Here is a 24,075-nt window from a genome sequence, read left to right on the forward strand (position 1 = left end):
ATAAGGACTTTGGTGATTGCAATAGCAATATCTAGGTTTGCTTTTTGTTAAAAGACAGAAAGGTCCAGTTGAGACCAATATCAATAGTCAGAGAACTTTAATTCTGCTCCAGGTTTTGCTACTCACCTCACTTTCGGAGTACCCTGAAAATTTGTGCTCTTTATGCTTCTTTTTTTATCTGTAAAAGGGAAACCACAACAAGAATAATCTTTCTGCCAGTGCAGTGTTAATTTTGTAATTTTGTAATTTGAGGGATATGGGTTAGATTAAAAATAACTTCTTGACTTTCAGTTCCTGCTTACAAAAGTAACTTCTTTACCACTGGAAACTGCTGAAATGTAGAATTCCGACCATATTCCTAGTTCATAATGCAATATGACTTTGTAGTTAAAACCTAGAAGGGACAAAATAGGTCCTCATTCTTCTGACCAGATATCTTGATCTGAAGAATAGAGAGTGCAGTCAACATTCCCTAGAATGAGTTATGAAATAAAGGTTCTCAAGATGTCTCCGGATATCCAACAGATTTTTAGCTGTCTGGAATGGTTTATCAACATGTCTGAGTGGTGGGTGGATGATCAGCATTATTACTACCTCAAGGATTCTAGAGTATTTTATTTTTTAATTTAGAAATGAAAGAATCTTGAAGAAAATGTTCCTAACTACATTTCCAAAACCTAAAATTATTATTTTCTTTTAAGTTGAAATTTAGAGGTGTGTATTGTTGTTGCTTTTTTTTTTTTAAAAAAAAAAGAGGGTCAAAATGCAAGGATACATAAAAAAATATTTCACATTTTTATTTGTGAATTTGCTCATAAATGAATTAGAGAGCTTGTTTGAAAGTGGGTTGCAAAATTAACCCATGTCTCCTGAGAGATGTTATTTAATTTGCGAATAGGATTCAGGAAACTAGGAATTTCTAATTAAACCAGGACATTTCTTAGCGTAAACAAAGTTTTCAGGGCCACTGTGCTTTTGGAATTCAGTGAAATACTAGTAACAGTATCCTTATGTACCTAATGTTAAAATCATAACGGCATGATTACTACTCATACGCATATGTTACCCTTTTAAATATTTAAATATCATTGTAACTCTCTCAAACATATATAAATCCATTTCCCAGGCTTCTTCACTTGAAGAGGAATACAATATTTTGTTCAAAATATGTAATTTAAAATGAATATGTATATATGATTAATGTCTATATTCAATACAACTTTAAGTAGAATTCCCATTAGGTAGAATTTAGCAACGATGGTCAATTAAATTTAAGGATGATAAGCCTTCCAAGCACTTTGAAACATAGATCTTGAACTGTATAAATCACTATAAATCATGAACTTTGTTCTTCCTTTTGAAACAAATGAGTGCTGGTTTTTATATTTGAAAAGTAAAATGTAACCATAGCATTAAAGGCAGCACCCAAATCTGACTATACATATATAGTAAGCACTTAAGTAATATCTATGAATTGAATATTATAAGCTATGTATTTATATTAATTTCTGTCTAGACTGTTAGCTCATTGTGGATAGGAAACTTGTCTGCCAAATCCATTGTATTGTTTTCTCCCAAACACTTAGTGCAGTGCTTCATACACAGTAAGCGTTCGGTAAATACCATTAATGCTGATGATGGGCCATAGAGTTCAATTATTTCAGCACCTCAGATTTGTAGCAGAAATTCAGATGAAGTATTTAAACTTATTCATTGTACCTCCGTCTCATATTTCTCACAGCCACTTCTTTCCCAAATCCTCTTGTCCTGGAACTTCTAAAATTACATTTCCTATAAGCAGCCTTCCCTACGACCCTCATTTACCCTTCTCCCTTCTGTGTCACTTATGGACTTCAATCTGTATCTTTTAAAAATGTACAGCCTCTCTGTACTTATGTACATAAGCTCGTATCTACTAATTCTGTTATATTGTACTCTCCCAAGCACTTAGTACAGTGCTCTGCACACAATAATAGATACCATTTGTCCACTGATTTAACACAATATTAAGTATAATGACCTAATTAATCCTTCAGAGTTCAATTCCATAGAAATGTCTAGTCTGCTACCGCAACCTTTCCATTTGGCAAGACTTCTCAGTATGCGTGTGAAGTTTCAAATGGAAAGTAAACTCAAAAACTAGTTGGTCATTAAGAATAGGACATTATAATCATTTCTTTTTCAGTTTATTCTTATAGAACAGTCTGGGAGTGGAAGCCAGTACAAATACCTTTTCGATAAAAGCATTTATGGAGCAAAAAAGTATATTAATATAAAAGAGAGATGGATGAATTTGAGCTGACCGTGACTGCCCTTTGGCCTTCTGGCAGATGATTGTAATTCTGAGTTTGACCTCAGGAAACCTCTCCTACTCGTTTTGTACAGAATATTGAAGAATACTATTAACTGTGCCCTACCTGAATAAAGTACTATATAGTTTCACACTAATTCAGCAGGAATACTCTGCAGAATAAGAATTCAGGGGGACTTTTAGGGAGCAAGTACTTGGAGCTATAATTCTCCACCATTCTGCATTGCATATCATGTTCTGGCAGTCATTTATTGCCCAAAACTTAATGAAATCATGACTTTCAGTGATGTGAAAGTTCCTTATAGTTCAAAGTGGACTGCGGTGATGAAATCCTGTAATTGGAGGTTTCTGAACTACTGAAAACATTAGGAGATATATGGGCATTGGGAGTGACAGAATTAACTCCACAAGGTCCTGGAATAGTTCTTTTCCTATGCGGTTCTTACCCAATAGCCCTCTGATTTTCATGCGCGTGTGTGTGGTTTTTGTGTGTGTGTGTGTGTGTGTGTGCGTGCATTTATCTGGGATAAAACACCACTGCTAACAATTAATATTGCCAATATTAGAGATTAGAATGTTTAAACAAATAACTGATGCCGAATGTATGTTTCTTTCTTAGAAAGGAGTTTTGCTTCTCTCTCTCTGGTGTACTATTTAGACAAATCCAAGAATCTTTTAAGAAATACTTTGCTTGCCAAATAACTTAGATATTACAGTAAAAAATATACAAAACACATACATAGCAAAATTGACTTTTCTCTGCCCAGGGAAATGTAACAGCTTCTCTATGAGGACAAATGGAAAAAAATATATTCATCACTCTGTAAAGATGAAGGCTAAGATAGAACAAGATGGAAGAATACAAAATTACAAGGTGATAGATAGGGCAACACAGAATTCTGTCCACCAAATTCATAAAACAAGGATTGAGGAAAACCTCTGTAAGGTTAACGGTAATTGGATAAAGGCAAAAAAAAAAAAGTTTTCATCTAGATGGTGGAAATCATGTGGAATTTGTTACCTCGAGAGGTTATACAGTCAGAATAGCATTCAGAAAGATTTGGATAAGTGCATATATAAGAAGTATATAATGTATTGTTTAGAAGAAAAGTTAACGGGGTTTGAAAACTCAATAAATGTAAATAAATAATAATGATGGTATTTGTTAAGTACTTACTATGTGCCAAGAACTGTTCTAAGCACTCCATGATGGACAGCTAAGGGGAAAAATGTGGATTACTAATCATAAGGCAGGATGTAAAAATTGAAACCATTATACACTGTTCCAATCATTGGTGCCATAATTGGACAGAGAATGCAGGGTTAGATGGACTTTCTATTGACTCATTCAATTTATTTATTGGGTGCTTACTGTGTGGAGAGCATTGTACTAAGATAAGCATGCCCGTTCTAATATTCACACTGCTTCAGATGCTGTTCATGTTATCAAAATGAATGGAGTAGATAAAATAATCATAGACTACAATATAGAATAAAAATATTAAAATAAATATTCATTTTTTTTGCCTTTGAATTGTGTATGCAACTAATGGTTCATCTGTATCCCATTTTAAGCCTTTCTTAGAATGATTGATAATATATTCACATGGGACTGGGTATACTTTTCTGAATCCAGAGAAAAATGATATTCAGCTTTCCTGAACCATTAAAATGCATGAAAATATTTTGGCTGCTAGAAAGTATGGAAAGTATTTTTTTTACTTTAGTCATTATGTTCTGCATTGCTAAATTAAAAAAAAACTAGTATTATCTTTGTTTAAAATGAAATAAAAGCAGCAGCATAACAATTGGGTTGTTACAGGGGAAAATTAAGATTGTAAACAGTATATCCATAACCATGAGAATGGGAGTCAAGTAAAGAGCCATCACATCTTGTTACCACTGCTGGAGACAGACTGCCTAGTTGGATCGGCCATTAATCTAACCCAGCAAGGGATTTCTTAAAATTCTATGTTCTCATCTCTTAGATCTGCCATAAAGTAGTAAACCTTTATGGTTTTGTGAGCTTGTTTTCCATAATCATGTATATATAGTACATATATACATGTATGCATATGTACTATATAAAATTATATATGGTTCTATTTATAAAATATAACTTCTCAGTCCACAGCATTGAAAAAGTGTGTCATCTTAGCCCATGAATACATCACAATTAAAAAATAATGAGGTGGAAGTAAAGTGCAAAGACAGTATAAACGGACTCGGAAACTTCCTGGATTTACATTCTCAACTGTCTCTAATGACTTAAATGTTAATGGAATTTTCTGGGAAGACATTTTTTTAGAGAGTGAATTTCTCACAGAGATAAAAATGTTCTTTTCCAGCATGTGTGATACATTACAGTTAGTTGAGTTGAATTTATCACCTTTTTTTATATCAGAGTATTGGACATGATAAGAATTTTTTTAAAACCACTTGAATATTTTAAAGCCTAGATTACAAAAGGATCAAATTGGTGTCCTGAAAATGATTTCAGGCTCCTGAAGAACTCTATGCACCTCTGAAAGCACCTCATTCTGATTTAGGAAGAAGCATATGATTTTCTTTAATCATATGTTGGTGAATTTCAGTACATCAAATATTATCATGTATTTTGTGAACTAATACTAAATAAAACAAATCATATCATAATTCACTTAGAAGGCATATAAATTATACATAATTCTTGAGAAAAAAATAAAAAATGCTTTTTATTGGAAATAGGCTAATGCATATCAATAAAATTTGTCTCATTTAAAAGGAAAGGGCTATCACCATTTGGCTTTTGGCTCCATGACATGGAAATTCAGGAAACCTGAAGGAGGTTTTCAGTGCTTTTTGGGGGAATGCTGGAGTGTGTGGCTATATCACAGAAATGGCATCCAATTGCTGTAATATCTAGTGTGTCTTTTTTTGTGATGAAATTCTAGAGCATTAGAGGCACTTTGGTCACGTGGCACTTGGGAAGAAATAGACTCGAAGAAGTCTGTAAAGTTATCAAGTTAAGCATGTCCAAATAGCTAGATGGGACAATTGTAAGGTGAGTCTTATCAAGGCACATGAGAGATTCAATTTTCAGAAATTAATAGAACATGAGTATGCTCAAGTTGAATGTCCTTAACTAGTTCAAAAGGTCCTTAGACTTGTAAAGCACAGTGGTATACCATTCCTTATGCTGTTCTGTGATGAGAACACTACCACTTCCCACTAGTCAGTGCAGTTCTTATTGCTCTTGTGACTGAAGATTCCCCCCCATGAAAAATATGAATTTTAATATGACTTTGAAGAAATAACCTTCAAGGCACTGACTTAGGAACAAGAGAAGTGCTGAAGAGAAGCATTTTGATTTGCACCATGACACAACCCATTTCTTGAGAAAGTTTATCTTGGTCTAAACAGGTCCTGATAGATATCTCATGTGAAAGTGAATGCAGTTTTTACTAGCACTCTAGCAGGCTCCCCCTTGATGTCTAGGCATGCTTTTGTGGTTTTCACTTGCCCATGAAAGTATTTCTTTAAAAATAACAATTTGTGGTGCCTGGTGATTTAGAGCATTTCCCTCCATTCTCATCATAGCATCAATTTATACAGTTCCGTAAGATAGGATTTGGGGGAGTCTTGCTACTTTAATAGGAAAATCAATTGAGTTTCACTGTTGTGAAAATTGCATTTCCCCTCTTTGTATCCAAATCATCAGAGCCCCAGAATGAAGGTTACTGTTGGATGACAGATGAATGCTTTCGTTTTATGGAGAAAAACTGAGCATTTTTGAAACGCTGATTTAGATTGCTTGGATCAGCAAAATTTGGCCAAGTTTTGTCTGTAGCCAATCACTAGTTATTTTTAAACCAGCATACATCCTCTGCATGCTGACAGTGGATTTGGGATTCAAGTATCCTGACCTGAGTACAGATTTAGGCTTTGGCACCTGTGTGCTGATTTCTGTGTTCATCTCCTTCTGTGGGGGCAATGCCACCATTCTCCCGACCTCGTACGTTGTGGAGATTGAATATCATAGGCATTGAAATTGACTAACAAAAAGGTTTTGTTGCTTTTCAATTTGGTATGTAATTGAATAAATGATCAGAGATAAGGTTGCCAGATTTCAATTTTGAGAATATGGGGCACCCAGCTGCAGTCTGGCCTCACCCATCCTTTGCTCCTGCAAAAAGGCAGGGCTTGTGTCACTTAAATATGGGGCAATTATGCATTATTTCCAGCCAGACCTTTCTGGGAAAATGGGACAAGGCAATGAGATAATGGACAATCTGTGCATTCGGGACATCTGGTAACTGAATCTGAGCAAATGGGCAGAAGCAATCACAATTTACAAACATGAAGTGCTGCAGAATTGTAAGATTCCCATCAGCAGAAAGAGTACTAGATCCTCAGAACAAGTTCTCGGAAGGGTTCTTCTGCTGCAGTCCGTTAGCATGTGGCTACTGACTTTGCCAAGCTGCAAGCAACCGCGTTAGAAAATTAAGATCATATTCGTACTTTAAATATAACATCTCTAATCGTTCGTTTAAATCGTGATCCTAGATTTACAATTATGGAAAGACTCCTGAATGTGACTGGTGCTCTAAGAATGAAAGTATGTTTTCCCTTGACAGCTAAAAGAATTTAATTTTCGTTGTGCTGAGAGGTAGTTGTGTCATACCAGTTGCAGTGCATCAACAGTGAGAGTGTATGTAAGAGAATGTTCCAAGCTTTCTTTGTCTATGTGCCTGGTGGATCTTGATTCAGCACACGTTTCTCACACTGACATTTACTGATGACAGCTGGAATCCTGCCTGAGAAGCAAATGAAACCTCCGCAGTTTGGATTGGAGATGAAACTTTGGGTACCGCAAACTATTTATATATTTTCTTTAGCCGGGAATTTGAGGCATCAGTATATTACCAAAAGGGAAAGGGAATGGTTTGCCATGGAAGGTTCAGAGGTCTGGAAAGGTGACCTTTATTTAGGGTCAGGGTTTTTAGCATTTATTTTCTACACATTTGCTCCTATTTTAATTTTCAAGATCAAAAGCTTGCTGCAAACTCTAATCTATGCTCATGCATGCTCTCCCTAGGGATCTGGTTTGAGAGAAAACAGTCATTCCCTTTAAAAATGATGGTATTTCTTAAGTACTTCATTCATTCATTCAATCATATTTATTGAGCGCTTACTGTGTGCAGAGCACTGTACTAAGCACTTGGGAAGTACAAGTTGGCAACGTATAGAGATGGTCCCTAAGCACTTACTATGTGCCAAGCACTGTTCCACGCGCTGGAGGAGATACAAGATAATCAGGTTGGCCCAGGTAGGGCTCACAGTCTTGATCCCTATTTTACAGATGAGGTAACCGAGGCACAGAGAAGTTAAGTGACTTGCCCAAAGTCACACAGCTGACAAGTGGTGGAGCCAGAATTAGAATCCGCAACTGCTGACTCCCAAGCCCATGATCTTTCCACTAAGCCATGCTGCTTCTTCGCATTTCTTTCTGAAGCATTTCTCAAGAATACTAGAAAAATTACACACAAACAGATCAACATTCCAAAAAAAAAATCAGTATATTATGAACAAGTCTCGTAATCTCTTATAAAATGATGTCTAATTGACTGTAGAGTTACTCCAGGATTTTCACTCAAATTTCTCTGGTGGCCTAACTACTCTGGAGCAGCTAAAATTTTTGATGCAGAATCATTTCAGACTGTGCAGAGAAAATGTATTCATCCCCCTGTTTGGTCTGGCTCAATTTTGAAGGAAGAGGCTAATTTAAATCATAAAAGTGTTTTTTACTTTCTTGATCAAACATTGAAAGAAATTTAAATGTATAGTTTGCATTCTTGACTTTGATTTCAGCATTTACGGCTTTGGCTTTTCTATTTTGTGCTATATAATATGATGTTCACTTCAGTGCTCTTGTTGCGTTCCACTCAACATTTGAATCTCAGCTGGAAATATTTGATAAAATTATCCCAGAGCAGAGGAACTAAAACTGTAGCAAAATAATTCTAAAAAGTAAGAGAATTTTCTGATATTTAAATTAGGGCTTACTTAAAGGACATTTGTACTGGACTAGCCTGAAGAAGGCAAAAAATAGGCTTTATAAAATGAGTCAGTTTCCTCTAGATTTTAAAAACTGAAATGAGAAATCTATAAATGTAATTTATGTTAATTATCTCTGATTTTCTTTTCTTTTCAGGAATTCAGAATATGCTGAATTGTATCTTTTAGTTAGGATCTAATATTTTACATGCAGACATAGGGAGTAATGTACAGACACTATTTTCCATATAATTCAGTATCCTACTCTCTAAAATTCTTTGGTTATGGTGAATTATTCACATGTTTGTATATATTATTTAGACATAAATCTATCTATTTTTCTATATGAATAGCGGTATCAAGATAGATATATAGGTAGATTATACATGATGATAGATAGATAAATAGGACATATAAAGTACTGAACCAGCCTACACTCAGAAAGCCAGAGATCATCAGCAACATAAAATCAGATCAAGGTGCTGCGCAGGCTTTGACCTCTAAGATGTGAAAGTATTGTACATGGCATACTGAAAGCCCAAGCTTAGTCATGGTTGCTATTTTTATTCTTTAATTGAGTAATAATAATAAGTACTTTCATCATTATTCTTTATCACATTTATTAAGTGACAACTAGCTGCTAAGCTCTGGGATAGAGACAGGTTTAGGAGATCAGATATGGCCCCTTGCTTTCACAGTGTTCATGGCCTATCAACTCTGTTATATTATACTTTACCAAGCCCTTAGTACAGTGCTCCGCACACAGGAAGTGGTCAGTTAATATGGTTGATTGATCCTCATCTACAGGTGATGAAACGATGGCCCAGAAAGATTAAGTGACTTGCCCAAGATCTCACTATAGACCAGTGATGGAAATGGGACTCAAAGCTAGTGTTCTATGCTTTTCTCAATTGTGATATAGTTAGTATATATTAACCTATGCTGTTTTTTATCACAGATGTTGACAAGTGAAAAGCAACACTGGATAGAGTATGGGCCTGGGACTGAGGAAGTCATGGGTTCTAATCCTGGCTCTGCAACCTGTCTGCTGTGTAACCTTGAGCAAGTCACTTTACTTCCCCGTGCCTCAGTTCCCTCATCTGTAAAATGGGGATTGAGACTGTGAGCACCACCTGGGACAGGGACTGTGTCCAACCTGATTTTCTTGTAGCCATTCCAGTGCCTGGCACTATATAAATGCTTAACAAATACCACAGTTATTATTATTATTATTATTATTATTATTATTATTATTATTATTATTATTAAGTGCTAATGCTAAAATTTGCTTAGAGTTTCAAAACCTGAACCGTGTCAGGGTCCAGTATACAAAGTGACAATACAGTGATAATCTTATAGCCAGGCCTGTTATATGAACCCTAGCATTAGTGGTTGTAAGAGTAGTAAGAATATTTATTTAGTGCTTTCTGTGTGCAGAGCAATGTACTAAGCAGTGGGATAGAATACACTGGTGGGAATTAGACATCGTTCCTATCACTTGGAAGAGTAGAATTTTTTTATTTTAATCCAACTCTTTAAAGTATGAATTTACCAACAAGTTTGAATAATGCAGGATTTTTTATTTGGCCTAGCTCTGCATTCAAATGAGCATGTTGATATTTCACAAAGTAAAATAAACCATATAAAGGGAATCTAAAATAAACTTCCCTTACCTCTAACCCTCCCCTACATGAAGCCAAAAGAGTGGATACTTGAACATAGAAAGGTTAAATTAACATAAATGTTGGTCAGAGCTATAAATTTTACTTTTTTCTAACATAAAAAGGGAAAATGTTTTATTTCATGATTCAGGATCCACAGATGTCAAGTATTCAGCTGTTCCTTAGTTATGTTCATTGTTGAGCTCTGCATATATTTACTGAGGCATGTAAGAACTGTTTATTCTAGGAAAGCACTGTGCATTTTGTAATAATGTTGACTGGCATTTATATTGACTTCAAACTAGGACTTCTGCTGAAATTACGTAGTAATTTGTGAGTAGGGCTTATTGATGTCTAATTAATTTTCATAATGGCCGTTTAAATTTCTTATTTTTAAATGCAGTGGTTTTTCAGGCTATCCATGATACTTCTTTACTTCTAATGATACACTTACTATTTTTCTTGAAGACTAACCAAAAGAACTTTCAGAGTCAATAGATAGTTTACCATCCATCTCTACTTTCTCATCACTCCATTCTCTTCTGTGTTGTCTTTCATTACTCTTATGCAACAATGTTTTATATATTTGGTAAATGTTTTTTTAATCTATAATATGTCTCCTGACCTGTAAATATATGAAAATTGATTGAGCACCAGTATCATATTTTTTCCTTTAAGCTATATGCAGATTGTAGGTAGATAGAAATATTGACTAATAATGCAAGTGCTATCTAAACCAGCAAAATCAATATGTCAGACCAGCCTAAAAATGATAATTGTTTAATGCTTTCTGTGTGTCAAGCAATATTCTAAGAGCTGGGGTAGATGCACAGTGAACATGTCAGATACATTATAGGTCATTATAAAAGTCATTATAAAAGTAGGAGGAAGGAATAAGTGTTTAATCCCCATTTCACAGATGAGGAAACTGAGGCATAGAGAAGTTGTGACCTGCCCACACTAACATTGCAGGTCCTCTAACTTTGAAGCCCATGCTCTCTCCACCCAGGACTTACTGCTTTTTGTAGTGAAAGGAAACTCCAGAGAAAAGAATTCTCAGAGAATACCATACTAACAAGCACTTTGCCACTAACATATCAGAATTTAAGATCCTCAGAATTAAAGCTAATGGCAGGTACCATGAAGACACATGAAAAAAGTAGTAAGCAGGGACAGCAATCATATCAAGGTATTTATAGCAGCCTTTATTTTTTATCATTCTGAGTTACATTTCACTAAGCTATGCATATGTTTTCCTGGCTCCCTGTTAAGAAACTCTGTACCAGAGGATTTTGCAAGTTTCACTCTAAGGAGAATTTTTCCTATTGAATTGCTTAGATTATCCATCTCCTGGGATTAATTTCATCATTTTATTATATCAGTAAGGTGTGCATTCTCTCTTAATCGGATATACCCGAATGCTTCAGCTCATAATAAATAATGTCTTGAGGTCTTGAAGCTTTATAAAAACATTTTTCATCTTTTAAGTAATACAGTTCCTGAAAACAGCAGCGATATAAGTGTTCTGGGTACTTTCTGGTGCCTAGAACTGAGACTGGAGCACAATGCCTGAATGCAAACCAACTTCAGATTAGTTGGTATACTAGAGTGAGCCTTACACCACATCATATCCAGGAATAAAACAAGAGGAAAGTTGTACCTGTACTTTCATGATATCGCAGAGGTTACTTCAAGCATGCAGTTCAATGTGTTGATTTCAGGGGTAAGGATGGATTGAAAAATTGAAATTGAGGGGATGCCGGTGGGAGAAGGACAGGACAAAAAGAGGCAGGAACTGGAATTGGAGGTTAGGCACTCCAGCCCTTCTTCAGTCTTCTACTTGTCGAGCAGGAACCAGAAACCTCCAGGAGGAGGCATTTTTGTTGCTTTTTGGTTTTTTTTTTAATATTATTTGTTAACCACTTCCTCTTTTCAAGGGACTGTACTAAGGATTGGGTTAGATACAAGCTAATTTGGTTGGACACAGTCCACATTCCACATGGGGCTAACAGTATTAGTCCCCATTTTACAGAAGATGTAACTGAGGCACAGGGAAGTTAAGCCATTTGCCCAAGTCATGACAGCAGACAAGTAGCAGAGCTGGAATTTGAGCCTAGGTCTTTCTGACTCCCAGGACTGTGCTCTATCCACTAGGCTATGCTGTTGTTTCCTCCTGTCTTCCTCGTTACCTTTCGTCCCCACACCTGGGCTCTTTCCTTTCTCTCTTGGCAAATATTGGGATGCCAAGAGGCAGGTTTAAAATCAGAGATTGATCCTGAATGAGACAAATCTATTAGCTAATCAAGGATCCTATTGTTAAATGCAAACAAAACAGCAAGGTATGTCAAACACACCTCTATCTTTCCAGCCACACTTGTAAGCATCAATCAATCAGTCGTATTCATTGAGCACTAACTGTGTCCTGAGCATAGGACTAAACACGTGGGAGACTACAATATAAGAGAGTTTGTAGACATGTTGATGCCAACAAAGAGCTTGCAGTTTAAAGGGAGATAGGATCTTACCATAAGCATCATCATCTTTGAAAAAGAGGGACAGATTTATGTACTAATATTGGCACTTAAAATGTGCTAAATATTGAGATAGACACAGGATTATAAGATTGAACACAGTCCCTATCCCATACAGGCCTTACAGTCTAATTGATTTCCATTTGACCAATGAAGAAACCAAGGCCTCGGGAGGTTATGTACCTTTTCCAGGGATGCAAAGCAAGCCAGTAGGACAATTTGAACTAGAACCTGCATCTCCTGATACCCAGTTCTATGCTCTTTCCACTTGAACATGTGTTGGATATTATTTCCCCCAATTCAAAGTGGAATGGATAACACATTATCAGTGGTTTCAGTTGGAGCTTTGTATGCCAGTCTTCAATAGAATGAATAGGACTGGCTCTTACATTGTATTAATTAATTAATTACATTACACCATGAATAATACGTTGGTTAAAGGTCTTTGCAAACTCCAGATGAGACAGAGGATGACTAGCATGTGGTAGTCTGCCTAGCTAACTGGAGAATTTAATTAGATGACAAATTTACTTCCCAGATATTCAGTTTTGTACAAGGAAAGAGCTCTGAAGTTATTTTTGAACTAAAATTTAATTTGATTAAATAGAGATTTCCATGTCTAATTTCATAATCCTATAAGGTTTTTGGAAAACCATTTTAATTGGTAAAGCATTGTTGCATGAGGAAGTTGTCAAGATTAATGATAACCTTTTGACTTACATATTTGCTAAAAAAAGAAACCTTTCACAGAATACTAGCCATTATTCAAAAGCAAGACTGGTTTGTTCTGACAATTGTCTATATAGAACAATGTGTTTCTCTCAGTGTCTCTGTGGTGGGTGTGAGTTTTTTATATCTACTTTTGAGTGAGGACACTGAATTAAAGAGAGGGCAGGTTGTGCTTCAGATCTCACTTCAAGCTGGTGTCTGGATCAGAATTGATATTCAGAGTAGTCTTTTACTTTCCCACCTGCTTTCTTGAAATGTTTGGAACCTGTTGACTGGGACCACTTCCAGAGAGCGAAATATTTGCATTGCACAAGTGCACAAGTCCAAATAAATTTGGGTACCGAGTGTTTGAAATAAAAGCATTACATTTTATGAGGCTCTACTGGTAGCATGAACGGAGATGCCTGTTACTTTTTACTCCTCTTGGAGTTCAGTGATGTTACAGTATCATGTGCTATATTTCAAGGTTGTATTCTTTGTCTTATAGATGGTTACACTACAGATGACATTGAATTTTATTGGCGAGGGGATGATAATGCTGTGACTGGGGTGACCAAGATTGAATTGCCACAGTTCTCCATTGTAGATTACAAACTTATCACCAAGAAGGTTGTATTCTCTACAGGTTTGTAATGGGGAGAGGAATTCAGGGAATTGGGGTAATGTAGCAGGGTAGCATACTTGGGAAAAATGTCTATGAATGCAACTACCACTTCAAATAGTGGATATCAATAAATAACTCACAATCCAATTTAGACAGAATTAAAGTTTCAGTCTTCATGCTAGTCCAGTTTTTATCAGAACTGATACTCCCACTGGCACTTTTGAATTTTAGCTCTCCTCCCTTTCTTTCCAACCCTACTTGAGTTGTTAGTCGGTAATGAAGTGGGGTCTGAAACTAGGGGTATGAATAATACATTACATTATCCCTAAAATGTTATGTGATAAAAGTTAGCCGGGACAGTTTAAGATGTTTTAGCCTCTTAATCCAGAAAAAAGGCATTTAAACCACCAGATAAAAAGCATCCCAAGAAATTGCCTAGTACGTGAAAAATGGAAGAGCCAGTGGGTCAGTTAGAGTCTTTCTTTTGGTTCAGGTCACAATGCAAATGTTCCTTCCCAAACATTTCAGTTTACAAAAGAGCATTTTTAACAACAGCTCACATATCATTTTTCAGTTAATGGACTCTTCCGTATATCAAGCGTTGCTTTCTGCATCAGCAGGAAACAGAGTTACTATTAGGGTGATCAGCCTATAATAATCACCCTGATTTTCAATTTCCTTTCCCAGAAGCTATGAAAATAGCCTAAAACACCCAGTTTACCAGAAAGCAAATTATCCCACAGGACTACATCTCTGCCTTTGTGCCTCATCATGGGTCAAAGGGGTCTTAAGTGAAAATTAAATTTCTGGCCACAGAAACAGAAAAACTGGCTTTAACTGATTTTTCTCATTCCTCCTTTGTAGAAGATCTAATCCTTTCGATACCCTGAAATTTACCCAAAGCAAAAACTTTGAGACTGGAGCGGGAGTGAAAGTAGTGTTATAATTATATAAGGGACTTCAGAAATAGCCCTTTTTCTAGGCTAGAGGTATCCTGAGCTTCTAATAAGCTCAGCAGATGAATTCCCCTTTCAAAATGCATCTAAATGGCTAATATCAATAGTCTATCTTCCTCTATAGCTACTTGGAGTCACATTTATGGAATTACTTTTTCTCTTGCAGTCTTGGTAGACACTGGCTTTTCCTTTTCCCAGTGTTGGGATGTTTGTTTGAAGCCAATTTTTACATAGCCTGTGTTTTTATTTAGTTCCCTTGTTCAACAGTTTGCTGCTGCCTTGGATGAAACAGAGACCCCAACTGTTTTAGATGAACCATCATGACTATTACCTATACTAGGACCACGCTGAGAAGCAGCGTGGCTCAGTGGAAAGAGCTCGGGCTTTGGAGTCAGAGGTCATGGGTTCAAATCCCGGCTCCGCCAATTGTCCGCTGTGTGACTTTGGGCAAGTCGCTTCACTTCTCTGTGCCTCAGTTCCCTCATCTGTAAAATGGGGATTAAGACTGTGAGCCCCCCGTGGGACAACCTGATCACCTTAACCTCCCCAGCGCTTAGAACAGTGCTTTGCACATAGTAAGCGCTTAATAAATACCATCATTATTATTATTATTATGAGCCTTTCACATATTTCATCCAAGGTACCCTAACTCTAAATGTGGTATCTAGGCTATGTGGAGCCAGAGGTCCACTAGGATTAAGTTGTCTAGGAAGAGTCCAGAGTGCTAATGTTGTCATTCATTCATCCAGTCGTATTTATTGAATACTTAACTGTGTGCAGCGCACTGTACTAAGCACTTACTGAGTGGATGAGTCTCATGAGTGAATATCAGGTTGACCTCGTCCATCTCAGATTAACCCTTACCTGATTCAACCCTGCCTCCCCTCTGCTTGGCATCACTATTTTTTCACTCATTCATTCATTCATTCATTCAATCAATCGTATTTATTCAGCACTTACTGTGTGCAGAGCACTGTACTAAGTGCTTGGGGAGTACAAGTTGGCAACATATAGAGACAGTCCCTATCCAACAGTGGGCTCCCAGTCTAGAAGACTCTTTATTGACTCCCATTCCCATTTCCCATGCCAGCTCTATCAGGCTATATCAGGTGTTTAATTCGCTCCTAAATTTCCCTGCCACTCCCACGTCCCTCTTGTTTGAGCCTCCAGTGGTTGACCATCAACTCCGCATCAAACACAAACTCCTTACCATCAGCTATAAAGCATTCAATCAGCTTGCCCAGCTTATCCCTCCTCACTGATTTCCTCCTACAACCCAGGCTGCATGTTTTGTTCATCCGAGCCCACTAAAGTAGCAGCGTGGCTTAGTGGAAAGAGCACGGGCTTGGGAGTCAGAGGTCCTGGGTTCTGTTCCCGGCTCTGCTACTTGTCAGATGTGTGACTTAGGGCAAATCACTTCATCTCTCTGTGCCTGTTACATCATCTGTAAAATGGGGATTAAGAATGTGAGCCCCAAGTAGGACACCCTAAATACCTTGGATCTACAACAGCGCTTAGGACAGTGCTTGGCACATAGTAACCGATTAACAAATGCCATCATTATTATTACTCACTCTACCTCCATCTTATCCATCTTGCTGACAGTTTCTTGCCAACAATCTCTAACTGGTCTGGTACTCTCTCCCTCTTCATATCTGACAGACCAAAATATTCCCCACCTTCAGAACCTTTTCAAAGTGTCCTCCAAGAGGCCTTCTCCAATTATACCCTCATTTCCCATACTGCTCCATTCTGCATCACCTGTGCATTTGGTACACCCTTTAAACACTTGCCATTCACCCCAACTTCAGCCCCATACAACTTAGGTACATATTCATAATTTAAGCTCCTAGTGGGCAGGGAACTATTCTACCAACCTTATTGCATTTTATTTTCCAATTGCTTAGTAAAGTGCACAGTAGGCAATCAATAAATACCATTGATTGATTGGCTGATTTATTCTCACCCTCATATCAGCTGAAAAGATAGAGAAAGCCCATCCCAGGTTTTACCAACAGATAACTTGCTATGGTGGCTATTGATTACCAATTATGTACTGCTGATGAAAGACTTCATAAACCCTGACACCTCTTTGAGAAATCTCTTTGAAGTAGGCACGTGAGTCACTCACCCCTCGAGTATAGGTTTGTTCATAATTGAATTGAGGAGTAAAAAGATATTCATGTAATTTGAAGCATTCAAAGGCAGTGCACTCAGTATATATTAAAAATCCCTGACAGTAGTGTTTTCAAAATGTTCCATTTTAGGTTCTTACCCCAGATTGTCTCTCAGCTTCAAGCTTAAGAGAAACATCGGTTACTTCATTCTGCAGACCTATATGCCTTCCATTTTAATTACCATCCTCTCGTGGGTTTCATTTTGGATTAACTATGACGCTTCAGCAGCAAGAGTTGCTTTAGGTAAGCTGATTGATTCCTTTCCAATGTGAAAAGATGATGATGACAGTTCTTTTCCTGCCTAAGACTCCTTAGCTGTTAGATGACTTGAGCTATGATTCAGCACTAAATCAATTAATAACAATAAATAATTATTCATGTCAAAATTAGCTAACCAGTGTAGCTGCCCAATTAGTCCACTTGTCTCTATCTCAGCATGGGACTATATTTCATATCTCATTATTCTGAGAATTATTTAATTTGTTTCTTCTCCTGGTGTCCAAGAAAGAGCTCTCCCAATTTAAAGAATGGGATTTAATTCCCAACTTTTCCCAAGTGTGCAACAGAGAAAGATGAAGCTGGACCATAAATGAATGGGCAAATCTATCCCCAAGAGTCTCCTCACTGTGAGTAAAAGTAGACCAGAACAATCAAGCATTTTATTAAATATTTCATGTCAAATATCACCTCTGCATCCCCAAGGAACAAAGCACACTCCAAAGGATGAAGCTTTTCCTGCATTTTACATTAGTTAAATTTACAACAGCTGTAATTTTCTTCAGAGTACCCAAAATAGTATGTCAAGTATAAGATAAAGTAAGACCACTCAGTTCCATTGTGCCAAAGGAACTGTAATTGCTCAAGAGCCCATCAAGCTAAAACTAGGAGTTGTTATTTCTATTCCTTCATTCCTCAATCGGATACCCCCTAATAAACTGATGTTCCCTAATATCATAATTTCATTTAAGTCTAATGAATGGTCCTTTTTTTTCTTTAGGAATCACAACTGTACTTACCATGACAACCATCAACACCCATCTTCGAGAAACTCTCCCGAAAATTCCTTATGTGAAAGCAATTGATATGTACCTGATGGGATGCTTTGTTTTTGTTTTCATGGCACTTTTGGAATATGCTCTGGTCAACTACATCTTCTTTGGCAGGGGACCACAACGTCAAAAGAAAGCAGCAGAGAAAGCTGCCACTGCCAACAATGAGAAATTGCGAATGGATGTCAATAAGGTAAATTGGAAGTATTACCCAAAGTTTTATCAAATGATCTGAATGGTTGATTTGACAGTTTGTCATAACTGAAGGCATATTTCGAACAATTTAAATTCTACAAATCCCAGACATTGTTGCCTTAAATAATGCACTCTTTCCTTAAGCAGAAATCAGGCTTTCCAACTTCCTTTTACAATTTATGCACTTCCATTGGATCATTGTTTAGACACTTTAAAAAATTCAATGTAAACCAGACTTAATGGCTTGATAAGTTATTCCTAAATTATTTTTACAAACTGGTGTAGGATTTTGAATCTGCTGTTGGTTTATCATGGCAGAATAAAAAATATCACAGAAAATTGCACAGGTAATAATCAAGTGGTGACATAATGTAGTCATTGATAGTCCCATAGTCGATGTTCACCCCATGAGTACTCAGTCACCAGTAGTCCACTAGTTGAAGTTCATCCCATTAGAGATTTCACAGCTCTTCATCCACCAAGATACTTGCCTCCCTTTTCTTATAACCATTCACCCCCACCTACCTTATTCATTCTGTAGGTGCAGTTAATCATATTTGGTAAGCACTTACCAGGTGCTCAAGCACTGTTCTAAGCACAGAGGTAGATAAAAATATTCTAAATAAGACACAATTCCTGGCCCACATGGGGTGCACATAAAGACAGTGGTAACAATGAATTTCAACCACAACAAATAATAGAGTCAATGATCCCAGATGACAATGTAGCAATGTAGCATAGAATGTACAAATTCTATAGTAGCATTTACCTGAACTGTGAGCCTTTAGCATTGGAAGGCTGCTGTTGCCAGTGCAATGATATTTTTAAAGGGGGAGAGGATTCCATGAGGACCCAGCTATTAGTTGTACCCAAAAATAGCAATGTAGAAGAAGCAATTCCATGATCATGGCTGGCATTTCCGTATGGTCTCGGCAGACTTTAACCTAACTGTGTGCAGCCAATTCCAAAGCCATGGCTTCACTCTCCCAAAGTGTAAGTGGCCTTAGGAAGCCAAATAAAAAAAAAAATGTTTGTGGTTAATAATCCTTTAGCCTGAAATGAAACACAACCAATGATGTTGACATACTTAACATAAAATGCCACCTTGCCTTCAACATCCATCCAATTTTTTATAGCCTTTTTAATTGAATTAACCTAAAATAAAAGTTTGTGGAGTTTTTTAGAGCCGATATGACCATGAAATAATAAAGATAAACTCCATGGGTAAGCAATCCTTCCCTTTACCTTTTCTCCTTCAGGCAGTCTGAAACCAGCCATTCCCCAACAGAGCTCCATATGATATTAAAAGTTTCTGAGAAAGAACATTCAGCCTTCCCCTCATTAGAATTTTATCAGACACAGTTGATTTTTTAGTCTAGGCTTCATAGGCCTCAGGGCTTAGATGAAAATAATAAAAGAAAACATGTAATTTCTTTTTTATTCATTATATAACCCCAGAATTGCTTTTTCACATTATGGTCATACATACTCACATATTCAATAGAATCCTATCAGGATAATTCCTGCCATAAATTATCTGGATAATCTGTTAAAATGAATTGGACCTAATAGTTGAAGAGAGAAATTATATTTCTTATTGTGATTTCAATATAAAAATCTATCTGAAAATGGTGATTTCAAACGTCACAGAATATTTTAGGGTTTATAACTTTTTGGGCTCACTTGATTAGCCAATAGGTGCCTGTTTTAGCATTTTGAAGTCAAAAATCCTTGATTTCCTTTTTAACCCAGGGTGCAAAGGAGTTAGGAATGATTTTCATCAATTGCTTGTTGTTCTGCACTTTCTTTTGCTGAGTGCAACTTAAATAATGTCATTTGATTTCTTATCGGGAATATCCCTTCCTTTCTGTGAGCTAAAAATGCCAGCAATAATTTTCAAAAGCAAATGCTTCGGATGCCTCTTACATATAATCAACTAACTGTTTTTCCCTTCTCTGGCACATTCAGTTCTGCCATAATGTATGTTTTCACTATTTTCACTACATATTTTGGCTAGTACATTGTAAGGGAATTAGGGAATGTTTATCTCATGAGGCAAGCCTGTTTTAGTACCGTGAGCCATAGTGTCAGAAAAAATGTTTTCACGCGTGCACATGCTGGAAACGGTGACTGCTAAACTGCCAGTTTCCCTTAATGCAGGGATTATGTATTGCAAACATTACATCCTAGGAAAACCCGGTCCATTTCTGTTCTGCAAGCTGAAGGGAAAATAGCCGGGTTTTTTTTTTCCCCATCCAGGATGATTTGTTTGCCAGTAATGTTTTAACAGCAAAAATCATGAAAGTGAAAATAATTTCACATATTTCCCCATGCAAGCTGACCCATCAAAACTGAACACAAATGAAAGAGTACATTATTATGGGCAATCGTCCTCCAAAACTTAAAATTAGTCATCTGTATTTCTTAATGTTCTATTTTGTATCTTAAAAAGTGCAGCATAAAAAGTAGGCCTACCAGTTTTCTAGTATTCTGTCAACATAACTAGGACCTGTTTGAAAATGTAGTCTTCATACTGACTTTGCAGAGTGTTCCCCATTTGCTTCCATATTACTGTTTTTTTCATTAATACAATGTGTCCTGCTTAAGCAGTATTCTTATATTAGTATTTTAGCTGTGAACTCCAGCAACTTCAAATTTTCTGATAGTTTTTGCTTATTTTTAAACATATCCCTGAATATATGAACGTAAACATCCAATAACTTATTTACTCTGTTCTGTACCATCTTGGTACTTGCTTTCAATTTATTGCTTCTGTGGAATATCCAGAGTTGCACACAGTTTGACAAATACAGGTGCACCAAGAATATCTTTCAAAACAGTATTCTCTCTTTTTCCGTGTGTTGTGTATTGTACAACCCAGCGTGATGGGTGTTTGGTGCCTTTTGTTTTACATTGTAAGTCCTTGTCTTGTCTCTTTTATTAGCATACACAATTCTTTTGTAGTTTAAAGTCACTTAGACTTTTCCTTCTACTTTCTAATGGTGCTTAGAATAAGAAAAAAAATATTGGTTTTAGGGAAAGGTAAATACAAATCCTATTCTTTTTGGCCTTTTTTATGTTTTCAAAAGATTATTGCTTTTATCTATAGCCAAACTAACTTGAACCACCAATCCTAACAGAGTGGCATCAGTGAACTTAATTAGCACATTTTCTACTTTGTCTTCCAGATTTTTTATAAAGATATTAAACAAAATGGGACCCAATACCGATCCTTGTGGGACCCTACTGGAAACCTCTCCCCAACTAGACGGACTACCAATTACGATTACTCTCTGTATACGGTTAGATAGCCAGTTTCTGATCGATTTATTTGTATTTCTTTTGGAACCAATTTGTGTTAGTTTTTCCCATAAGTAATGTATGATGTTCATATCAGATGCCTTAATGACATGGGATATCTCTGAATATCCACTGGCACTTTTATCTTAGAAAAAAAGGGCCTTCGATGGGTTTGGCATGGTTTATGTTTTAATACACCCATATTGTTAAGAACCCATACCTATAATATTTTCAAACATGCAAGAGATGAAGGGATTGTAGGAATGGTTTAATTTTTTTTTTCAAGTAAGATAAAAGTCTCATTCCCTGGGCATTTCTTGCTTCTGAGTGTATTCTTTTCATAAGGATAGGTCATGGGCACAAAAATGTCTTTTGTGGATGCCCTCAGAATTAAGGAAATTATATTTTATGGCCTTAGGGTATTCATATATGCCTGGAAACTTTAAACTTGCATCAAGTCCTTGTTATACTGTTTTTATTTAGTACACAAATTAGTTGAAATTCAAGCAACCCCACAATCGTTTGCAGCTGCTAAAACTAGAGAAGAGTCAGTTGAGATTCTGCCATGTAAGATCTCCTGATTTTATCTGGATTCCCTCATGAGATTTAAAAGGACTATCTTTTTGTTAGTGTCCATTCGATTGACTTGATCCTCATGTATTTGAAGTCATACTACTTGGCATATTTATATTGCCATTCATAACTCATTTAAAAAACTTTATCACTGTGTTTTTTCTGTTTTTCTAGTCCTTTTGTAAACACCATTATCTGGTATATCTGTATTTAGCTGCCAGTTTTTGAACAGTACATGATCTGTTTCTAAACATTTCTAAAAGGACTTGATGCCAGATAATCCTTCATTACTGTGGTGGTCTGTGCTCTTTTCATTCTCTTACCTCCTGCTGATACTTGATCTTATCGTGGGCTACTTAACCCTGTCCAGTTTTTATCTGTATGGACTGACATATTCAAATGCATACTATGTTTGTGTTACGGTATGCTTGATGGAAGAACAAACTCCTTCCACCATACTAGGTAATCTTTAGGATGTTAAATATTTTGTTTGCCACTGACTTTTGGGGAAGTTACTGAAACAATGGTTCTGAGGATCATTGTGCATTTTTGTTTTTATTATAATGATTAAATTCCATGACATAGATGGCTTATGTGATATGAAAATCAGAACTAAAGTTTGGACTTGCTGAAGTGACTTGTGAAAACATTGGGTCAGTTAACAACCAAGATTTGTGTAGACAGTAGTAGTAGATGAATGCCAGTGCTTTAAATAGCCTAGCTTGTGCTAAGAGAAGCAATCAAGGGCTGTTACTGTATTAAGTGTCTGGAAGAGTACTCTGTTAGTCCTTCAAGGTACTATGAGAAAATGTATTCTTACATTGCATTTATGCAGATGGTAAAATTCCATATCCAGATGGTATGGAAGTTGATATGTCCAATATGTTTTTCCCAAATCTTGAATCTACTTATGAAGTGGGTTCAGGTTTTCAGTGGGCCATTCCCATTTTCTAGGTAAGTGATAGTAGAGAAGGCATACTTGCCCAAGAGAAAGTTAGTCTTTCAGAGAAAAGCCTTTGTCTTTCAGATTTTTCATTGTGCGGATATTTCATCAATTCCAGCTGTTCCTTGGTGCTTGCTTGTGTGTTACTTATGCTCATGTTAAAAAATTTAGAAATTGAAATGTCCAAGTAGAAAATACAATTCGCTGAACTGTGGTCTGGAAGTAGTACAGGAAATGTTTCATATCTAGTGGATCACATCAGTCCAAAAATCCACTGTGTGGACATATATGTTTCAAATCATTATTCCTCCAAATTATGTTTTGCTTGAACATTAATCTTGTTTTACCCACATTTGCCAATTCATGTCTTTATATCCTTAATTACTCCTCCTTCTTCCTCATAGTTCAGACAAGATTTACTGGGCAATTGTTAAAAAAACCCATCACACAGAAATGCATTCAGAGTTCTGCTTAACAGCTTTTCCTGAAACACATGCAGAAAGGCGAAGGAAGTGATAGGCATATTATTTTAAGTGTATTTTAGACCCACTACCGGCATTTTATTAGGCTGGGTACCTGCCTGATCAGAAAGGATGTAGCCTTGCTTTTTAAGTCCAAAGGTTTTTGACTCTGAATTATATTGGCAATGCAGAAACTTAAAGCAGTCACAAAATTCTACCTCCTAGGCGGAAAACTCAATCAACTACCCCACTTTTACCTGCTGTCCCTGATGTATTAAAACCCAACCCACTCATTTCTGTCCTTACCTCCAACCTTCAGAGTGTACCTCAATTTCTTTTTTCTCTCCACTGGCCTCTTGTCCACACACATCTTCCCTAGGCCTATAATGCTCTTTCTTCATAAAGTGCTTGATACATACTTTGCACATAGTAAGCGCTCAATAAATTTAATTGAATTGACTATCTGACAGTGCATGACTCTCCCCCAGGATGCCTTCCCTGACTTTCCTCCTTTCTCCACTCAGTTTACCCTCCCATCCGTATCACCTA

At 36.7% G+C, this 24,075-nt stretch overlaps 1 protein-coding gene across 2 annotated transcripts in view; it reads left to right on the forward strand.

Annotated features, from left to right (window-relative positions):
- Positions 1-24,075, forward strand: part of GABRB2 (gamma-aminobutyric acid type A receptor subunit beta2) — a 191,305-nt gene that overhangs the window by 140,069 nt on the left and 27,161 nt on the right. Inside the window, exons 6-9 of one of the 2 annotated variants that reach the window (XM_038739861.1) lie at positions 13,756-13,893; positions 17,096-17,248; positions 18,003-18,247; positions 21,438-21,551. In XM_038739861.1, coding sequence (XP_038595789.1) covers positions 13,756-13,893; positions 17,096-17,248; positions 18,003-18,247; positions 21,438-21,551 — 650 coding nt within the window. The remainder of the gene's footprint in view (positions 1-13,755; positions 13,894-17,095; positions 17,249-18,002; positions 18,248-21,437; positions 21,552-24,075) is intronic. The other variant, XM_038739862.1, reaches the window with a different exon arrangement.

The sequence above is a fragment of the Tachyglossus aculeatus genome, chromosome X1 (genome assembly GCF_015852505.1).
Source record: "Tachyglossus aculeatus isolate mTacAcu1 chromosome X1, mTacAcu1.pri, whole genome shotgun sequence".
NCBI classification, from domain to species: Eukaryota; Metazoa; Chordata; class Mammalia; order Monotremata; family Tachyglossidae; genus Tachyglossus; species Tachyglossus aculeatus.